Source organism: Biomphalaria glabrata, chromosome 18 (genome assembly GCF_947242115.1).
Source record: "Biomphalaria glabrata chromosome 18, xgBioGlab47.1, whole genome shotgun sequence".
Lineage (NCBI taxonomy): Eukaryota > Metazoa > Mollusca > Gastropoda > Planorbidae > Biomphalaria > Biomphalaria glabrata.
In genome coordinates this window covers 13,552,634-13,561,970 of record NC_074728.1, presented here as the reverse complement: position 1 = coordinate 13,561,970, position 9,337 = coordinate 13,552,634, and the positions used below count along the sequence as shown (strand labels likewise).

At 33.8% G+C, this 9,337-nt stretch overlaps 1 protein-coding gene across 6 annotated transcripts in view; it reads left to right on the top strand.

The window, feature by feature from the left end:
- LOC106052362 (uncharacterized) overlaps positions 1 to 9,337 on the top strand; it is an 87,386-nt gene that overhangs the window by 16,934 nt on the left and 61,115 nt on the right. For all 6 annotated transcript variants that reach the window (XM_056016823.1, XM_056016825.1, XM_056016826.1 and 3 more), the window contains exons 4-7: positions 3,865 to 3,930; positions 4,615 to 4,668; positions 5,386 to 5,454; positions 8,469 to 8,560. In XM_056016823.1, coding sequence (XP_055872798.1) covers positions 3,865 to 3,930; positions 4,615 to 4,668; positions 5,386 to 5,454; positions 8,469 to 8,560 — 281 coding nt within the window. The remainder of the gene's footprint in view (positions 1 to 3,864; positions 3,931 to 4,614; positions 4,669 to 5,385; positions 5,455 to 8,468; positions 8,561 to 9,337) is intronic.

The window sequence follows — 9,337 nt, the reverse complement described above, 5'->3', positions numbered from 1 at the left end:
TGAAATAGTAATACTAGTAAATGAGATAAAAGTAAACTAAATATCATCAATGCTATTGAAGCCACACTTGTTTCTTTTTATCTTGTTTGGTGGACTGCAATTAAAGTTGCTATTAATTTTACTGATTGTCTTAGCTGAAATGCCAGTGTCGTCTCTTTGAATCCTAAGCTTATTTTCTTGGTTACTGGAAGTCCAGATGTTTGGAGTTTCATTTTAAACACCTATATATTCCGAAATGGCCTTCCGATAGGCAAAACCTATTTGCCTAACATGTCATATGCACTTAAAGAGGTACCACAGAAATGCTTTAAAGACAAGCTTAGGCGCCAACTTGCTTTAACTGACATAGAATAAGAGAGCACCTGGTTGCATACAGCTTCAGAGCAAGACAGCTGGAGGTCACTTACAAAGGTGTGGTATACACCAATGAAAATTAATTGCAGAGGGTAGACGGCATAAAGAAAAAAAACAACTGATTCTACCACAGGTGGACAATGGTTATGCCTGTGCTCAGTGTGGCATAATATGTAGGTCACAGCTGGGGCTGAGTAGCCACTGGAAACATGGCATTCCTCATAAGTCTTCGGAATCAAAGACAAGCCTATCATTTTTGTAGAATAGTTTGTAGCTTCTGTAAATGCATGAAATGCCGTCACAAATGACACAAGTCCTCTGTGAGTTTGATCATAGTTTGATGGATTATAAACATCTTACTTCTTTGCCTTATATTAAATGTTCCTTCTGTCTGTTCCACTAGGTTTATCTAAATATCATTGATATATCGTAACATGTCATCAAAATAAAAACTAGAATCTCTGCAACTGGTTTACAAGTCAGAAGTCATATTAACACTTGCCATTTAAAAAAAACAATTTAGATAACTGATTAGTCAAATTAGTGACTGATTATTCGATTCATTTTAGGCCTATAATTTTTTTTATGTGAATATATAATGATCCTTTACACTTTGTGACTTTACTAGTAGATCTATACTTTGGAGTAGACTTGTTTGTTGAGCTAAAGTCGGAAGTACACATTGAATTTTACTGTGATCTAGTAATCATCTAGTCAAATGTAGTGATCTACTAGTAGTACTAGATTCTAGATCTAGAGTCTAGTAGTAGAGAGAGTAGGCCTATCTGTCATATCGTGATCAGTAAGTGGCTGAAGTTTTATAAATCTATTCCATGACAAAAACCCTGGCTAGATTTAGATCTAGTGGTCTAGACATCTAGATCTAACTAGAATTAAACTAGAAAACTGAATTAGAGAAGTAGCTTTCTGGATCTAGAACTAGAATCTATATATTACTAATATTAGATCTAGTTGCGTCAATCGCTTAATTTTTGGTTGTTGTTTTTAATAAATGCACATAAAATACATTGTATTTTGGCAATAAAAATACCCAGTTGGTAGTCAAGTAATTCTAATAATTAATTAATGAATGACTCTATCAGTATTTGTTTTAGATCTATCAGATTCATATGACTTATTATACTTATTTTATATCATTCGTCCAAGAAAATCTAGCTCTAGATCTATTTTATTTTAGATTAGGCTATAGTTGTTTTGTTGTTGTTTTTTTGTCATTTTATTTAGGCTACAATATTATCAAGATTAACTTTTTCTTTGTTTCCCACGAGACGTGTATGCCTATAGCCTAGTCCTTTCGATAATAAAAAAAAAAAAACGATTAGAAATGCGTAGCTTGGAGTGTCCAAACTGTATTAGGCCTCCTATTTTTATTTCGTGCAATTTAGTATATCGTAACAAATACGCTTTTGGCGGAACGGTAGACAGGTCTTCATCCAGATTTAGTGTAAATAAACCAAACACAGAAACACTGAAAGATTGTATTTTCGGAATTTAGATTCTATTTTTTGGAAAATAAGTGGCATTTTATAGGGTGATCGAAAAAAATAACTTTTGTGACGATCTCTTATTCAGGGAAATTGTATCTATTTTATCAGATAGTCAGAAAATGGATAAAGTTTTTACAGATCTAATAAAATATAGTGTGGGGAAGTTTTACTCTCAATGAAGGTCAATCCAAGTGGCTCTCGGAGTAAATTTCTTCTTTGGCATCCTCATCGATTTTTCAAAATGGTATGGTGCGCGAAAAAGATGCGCGACGGCACTTCGACTCTCTTTGTCTTTGTAAAAAACTCGAAGCTGGTGTTCCATTAGTATAGTTCCATGGTTATACACTTAAAAACAATCTGAATCTAAATTACAATAAAAGAGGCCAGATCTACATAGATCTATATACGAGTTCTAGTCTAGATATAGTAGATTGTAGATCTATATCAAGATTCTAGATCTAGATATAGACTAGGATATAGGCTACTATAGACTATAGAATAGACTTAGAGTTAGAGTCTTAGTAGATCTAACTCTAGATCTAGACTTTGAGTTAGATATAGGGGGCAGACTTAGTTAGACTTAGAATGACTTAGATCTAGATCTAGACTTACAGACTTACATCTATTTCTAGATCTAGGCTTAGACTTAGATTTTGAATCTAGATTTAGATCTAAAACTAGGTCTAGATCTAGCTAGCTAGATCTATGTCTAGTTTGTATCAAACTGAAAGTATAAGGAAAGATTTCAAATATATTGTACGTTTAAATAGTGTTTCCGTAGTGTAGTGGTTATTACATCTGCACGCAGAAGGTTCTGGGTTCGAAACCCAGTTGGATTTTTTAAAAATAAATATTTCTATATTTTTTTTTTGTAAGTCACATCCTGTAAAATAGATATGCATTTTTTGATTATTTTTTTAAAATATATATTTTTGACAACCTAATATGTTCTATCCTCTACCAAGGTCTAGATCTGTCCGTCTGTCTCTAGGTGGATCACTTCGGAGGCCGATTTTAAGTTTGTGTGTCCACACAAACTGTCTTTGTAACCTTGTTTATAATAATGCAGATCTTATGATAAAAGTAAAGTGGAGAGAGAGAGAATGAGAGAAAGTGGGAGAGAGAACGAGAGAAGGAAATCCAGAGAGAAGGGAGAACAAGAGATAGAGAGGGAGAGAGAGAGGAATCTTACGAACAGAGGAAAAAAAAAGAAAGAAACAAAAAGGCCAAGGAAACTTAAAAAAAAAAACGAAATTAAAGACAATAGACAATAGACATTGTAGACAATGGCTATAATGGTAGTTTTTTAGTACCCTTGAGTCTTACTTACTTACCTAAACATTTGACAGATTCCAAGCAGCGCTCTGGGTTGAACTTAGACGTTTTTGTTTTCAACTTTTCTTGAATGGAAGACTTTTCCTAGCCTACAATCAGGAACAATTTAAAATTGAATTTCTTTTATTACCCTCTTGGACATCATTCTTCGTATGGTGAATTTGATAACATCTAGACTCCTGGCTGTCTACTGTGGTTGACTGTGTAATAGATATTGACTAGGTATTCAGCAAAATTACAGCGGTTTGCTTTTCTTTACGCCGAGCTTGATGCTACAGTTTTATTTCATGACATTGTTTGTCTAAAATCTTTTTTGCTGCTCACATCAACATTATTTGTTCATTATTCCATCTTAAGGAAACAAAAATGAAGGAATATAAAATAATTACAATTCAACTTACGAAAACTTTGTGAGCGATACATTTTTTAGAATGTTTTTAAATTATTTGATCAATCTTGGATTTCACTCATTTATTTTGGTGAATTCAACCTTAGAGTTTAATTTATAAATACAAAATCAGTGATGTATTCAAATGGGATTTTATTTTTCGAAAGATCTAATATGTTATGCAAACCGTAATTTATATATATTGTTAGGTCTTTGGAGTAGACTAAAGAAAGTTAACACACTGGTTTCTTAATTAATTATTTTTTTTCCTCATCAAAGCTCCAGTGAATGGAACTCAAAGATTTCAAGCGGAGAAGTTTCTGGACATGTTAAGTCGATCTTTTGGTAAGTTGTTTGTTGAGTCAATCTTTGGGTAAGTTGTTTGTTAAGTCAATCTTTTGGTAAGTTGCTTGTTAAGTCAATCTTTTGGTAAGTTGTTTGTTAAGTCGATCTTTTGGTAAGTTGTTTGTTGAGTCAATCTTTTGGTAAGTTGTTTGTTGAGTCAATCTTTTGGTAAGTTGTTTGTTAAGTCAATCTTTTGGTAAGTTGTTTGTTAAGTCAATCTTTTGGTAAGTTGTTTGTTAAGTCAATCTTTTGGTAAGTTGTTTGTTGAGTCAATCTTTGGGTAAGTTGTTTGTTGAGTCAATCTTTTGGTAAGTTGTTTGTTGAGTCAATCTTTGGGTAAGTTGTTTGTTGAGTCAATCTTTTGGTAAGTTGTTTGTTGAGTCAATCTTTTGGTAAGTTGTTTGTTAAGTCAATCTTTTGGTAAGTTGTTTGTTGGGTCAATCTTTGGGTAAGTTGTTTGTTGAGTCAATCTTTTGGTAAGTTGTTTGTTGAGTCAATCTTTTGGTAAGTTGTTTGTTGGGTCAATCTTTTGGTAAGTTGTAGTCAATGTTTGGTAAGTTGTTTGTTGAGTCAATCTTTGGGTAATTGTTTATGTAACATGTCAAAAAACAAGTTTTTTTTTAAATAGTACAAAATAATTTAACAAACATCGCAGCCAACAATTTATTTCATTCCTAATTTCAGATCCAAATGTGGCCTACATGGATTTAATGTCAGCATTAAACAAAAGAATCAAAGGTAAGTCATTCCCAGAATGCAATCTTTCAGATATGACATCTGGTGTTGGTTTTAGATTTATGACATAATTAATTCATTAACATCCTCAAGTGAGGAGGTCAAACTTGGAATGTACATTTATGAACAAGGTGTAAAGATTATAAGTCAACTTGATGGAAACATAAGAGAGAGAGAGAGAGAGAGAGAGAGAGAGAGAGAATGGAACATTGGATGACTCTATAGAAGTTTTACTAATGGAGTAATTAAACATGTATTGCGATTTACTAAATTTCAAAAAGTTAAGTTTACTTCTTGTTTAGTACAAATGCTAGCAGATACTAGATCTATATTGTTTACACTATTTTAGTATTGTTATTATCTAATGGCTACTACGTTAAGAAACTATGCTTGAAACAGCTCTAATGTAGTTATTTATGATGCATAAATGTTTCCTCTATCATGCATGTGTTCATTAATTATCTCCCCCAACAGTGAATTTGAGTATGTAAATTATATGCAAGAAAACGAATTCCTTTTCTCTTGTATTTTCTCTGCCAACACATCTTCTCTTGTTCAGCGGAGACATTTTTGTGTCTGTTCAGTATTTCCACGGACTTTAAGCTAGTAGTAGACATTGTCTTCATTCCCATAATATCTTGAGACTAAAGTATGTCTGTGTGAGTGTGTGTGCTAGAGAATGTGTTAACGAGCCCCTTTATATTTATCTTTTATTTATAGAGACAGCCAACAATAGTTCAGGTGGAGGGTTCTCAGTGGACGCTGGACCTAACTCCATGGTCGACTCGGGTGAGTTGAAGCGAATTTATAAGAGACAAAGTTATCAATGTACACAAGTCATTGGGAGATCTATTTTGATCGGCATCCAACAGAAGGTTGTCACCTGAACATTCTTGTAGTGTTGCAACAGAAGGTTGTCACCTGAACATTCTTGTAGTGTTGCAACAGAAGGTTGTCACCTGAACATTCTTGTAGTGTTGCTAAAACTAATTGTTAATTAAAAACGAAAACTACATCGTTCCGGTCAAACCAAACAACAATTGAAAACAAAAAACTAATATTCCTCTTTTATTTAAATAGTAGCGGTAGTTACTTTAAAAACATAATTCATCCGAGCAGTGCTTGGAGAAGGGGGGGGGATGCATGGTCCGTCTCGACGTCCACACATTCCATATGTGTCTCCATCAGCAGAAGAAATAGATTAAGGTTTAACTTAGACTAAATAACGAGATTAAGGTTTAACTTGGACTAACTAACGAGATTAAGGTTTAACTTGGACTAACTAACGAGATTAAGGTTTAACTTAGACTAACTAACGAGATTAAGGTTTAACTTAGACAAACTAACGAGATTGAGGTTTAACTTAGACTAAATAACGAGATTAAGGTTTAACTTAGAGTAACTAACGAGATTAAGGTTTAATTTAGACTAACTAAGGAGATTAAGGTTTAACTTGGACTAACTAACGAGATTAAGGTTTAACTTGGACTAACTAACGAGATTAAGGTTTAACTTGGACTAACTAACGAGATTAAGGTTTAACTTGGACTAACTAACGAGATTAAGGTTTAACTTAGACTAACTAACGAGATTAAGGTTTAACTTAGACAAACTAACGAGATTGAGGTTTAACTTAGACTAAATAACGAGATTAAGGTTTAACTTAGAGTAACTAACGAGATTAAGGTTTAATTTAGACTAACTAACGAGATTAAGGTTTAACTTAGACTAACTAACCAGATTAAGGTTTAACAGACTAACTAACGCTTTATCAGCGGCGATATTTTTAGGGTCGAGAAGAAAGTGAGTTCAGAAAGATTGAAGATCAACTATAAATATTGGACATAACTGTAATATTTGAGAACTCATAACCAGAGTATATGTTTCAAGATAATTTGTCGTAAGAGTCTAAACATTTATAGTTTTCACCAGAGCCCATTTGTCTGTATCTAAACTAAGATTGACTTATCAATTTTAATGCCAGTTTATTATCTAGAGCAGGGGTGAGCAAATTACGACCGCGGGCCTCATGCGGCCCGCCGGACTGCGTTATGCGGCCCGCAGACACCTACAGAAAGCAGGTGCGCCCACTAATTATACATATAAAAATGGAGATATATTCAAAATAAATAATTGTAAATATTTATATAAATCATTGAGACTTCTAATTCTTCTCAACCAGAAGGAAGAGGCTATAAAAAAAAACATTGTCTCTACATGGCATTCTAGAATGTTTCAAGTAAACGATAAATATTCTTATTGTCAAAATGTCGAAATATTCTGTCAAAGAACAGTGTTGAAAGTGTTGCTTGGCTTAGAACTAGATGGCCAGTGTAACAATTGATGGAACCTGTGCTTTCACTGAGAAAAAAACTTTAAAAAATAAATTAATTAAAGAACAATATCGTAACCATAAACTCCAACGGGAAAGTTTACACTAAGCTGAACTGAATATCATACATTTTATTAGCCAAAGTATCACAATGATCAAAGTTATCAAAGCTAGGTGCCTTAACCACAGGCAGTTCTCATAAGTACGTCAAGATTTAGAAACAAAATATTCCGATGTTTGGTGTAGCAGCATCGGCTATCTTATCAAAGAGCAAGGTAGGGAGAACAAAAAGGGAATCTCAAGGAAGAAAATGTTCTGTTATGGGCATGGCTGTGACTTAGTTACTAATATTTTTAATGATGAGTGGAAGACAGACTTCATGTTTTAATGTTATTTTCACATTCAATATTGGGAAGGTTGTTTTCACATGAACTGCATGTGCATCTTAAATTTTTTAAACAAAGCTTTCCCATTTCTCCAGGCAAGCAAGTGAAAACATGTTTTGTCATTTTCCTTTGCTGAGAGTTAAAACTATTTCTGGTGAAATGGTTGAAGATTACAAGACTTATTTGAATTCCTTGAATGTGGAATGTGAAAGCAAATTTTAAGACGTCAAAGACTTTGAACCAGTTATCAATGCCCTCAGCTGACCATTTAGTGCAGAAGCTATTTCAGCTCATGGGGACATACCTTCAAGCAAGAGAAGTTTCGCAGGAGTTTTTTTTTTTTTGGGTGCCAGAAGCTGTTTTGACACACTTAAAACAACTAAACTGCTAGACTTTCATAGTCTTTGAGTTTGAATCTGTCAACAAGAATTTTTTCTTCTTTTGAAAATAAATAAACACTTGTAAGAACAGGTCGATGCTGACTGACTGTAATTTGAAAGCAATCACAAAGACAACAACTAGTAAGCTAGCTCGAAAGATCCGGAACATTATGCTCGAGTGTAAACAGTTAAATAGTTCTTATTAAGTACAGCTGTACATTTGTGGGAAAATGTTGTGATGTAAACAGAATATTAAAATTTAAAAAGCTATTCATAAAATTAGTTTCAGAAACTGCTAACTGTTATAATCCTCGATTGGAAGTGTAAAACATATAAATGTTAATACATAGCCGTGTATGGATTATAGAATTAAAAGACATTATACATACACAGCTTTATATGCATATATATATATATATATATATATATATATATATATATATATATATATATATATATATATATATATATATATATATATTATATGCATGTATATATATATATGTGTGTGTGTGTGTTTGTGTGGGTAAATATATGTGGCCCTCCGCTCCAAAAAATTTTGAATGCGGCCCTCTATAAAAAAAAGTCCACCCCTGATCTAGAGAGTTATGCATCAGATTATTGTGAGGGATTTGTCTTGGTCAAAAACTTCTTTTGTTTTATCTCCCTTCGAAGCAATACTAAATACTAGTGTGTATATTTCAGTGCCTCAATGTCCACTGGCCCCTGCTCATCGTGGGGCAGCAGTGTCGTACACATCAGAAAACAGAGCAGTGGGATCCAGAGCATTCTACCAGGTAAGACGCGGCCTATCACATGCAGGCAAACAGAAAAAAAAGTAAAGCTAACGAAAAGAAGAATATATAGATTTCAAGAGCTGAAATATGTGTAGTGAGGGGTTGATCCATTGAAGGATGCTAACAAAAAGTGTGTGTGGTGAGGGGTTGATCCATTGAAGGATGCTAACAAAAAATGTGTGTGGTGAGGGGTTGATCCATTGAAGGATGCTAATAAAAAGTGTGTGTGGTGAGGGGTTGATCCATTGAAAGTTGCTAACAAAAAGTGTGTGTGGTGAGGGGTTGATCCATTGAAGGATGCTTACAAAAAATGTGTGTGGTGAGGGGTTGATCCATTGAAAGTTGCTAACAAAAAGTGTGTGTGGTGAGGGGTTGATCCATTGAAGGATGCTTACAAAAAATGTGTGTGGTGAGGGGTTGATCCATTGAAGGATGCTAACAAAAAATGTGTGTGGTGAGGGGTTGATCCATTGTGGTGAGAGATTGAAAGATGCTTACAAGAAGCGTTATAAAAGGGTTATTACAATTCCATTCGAAAGTCCTTGTCTGATAACACTACGATGTGAAGAGCGAAAAACACAAAATGTGATTCCAAAAAGAGAGAGAAAGAGAGAGAGTGATAGAAGGAGAAAAAAAAGAGAAAGAAAGCGAGACTTTACAATTCAATGTAAAAAATACGGTCTAGAAAGTTTGAATAGGGATTGTTTAAAATGCAGGCAGTTTTATTGGAAGTTAAAAAAAAACAAAAAAACAAACAACAACCTCCAACCCCCCCCC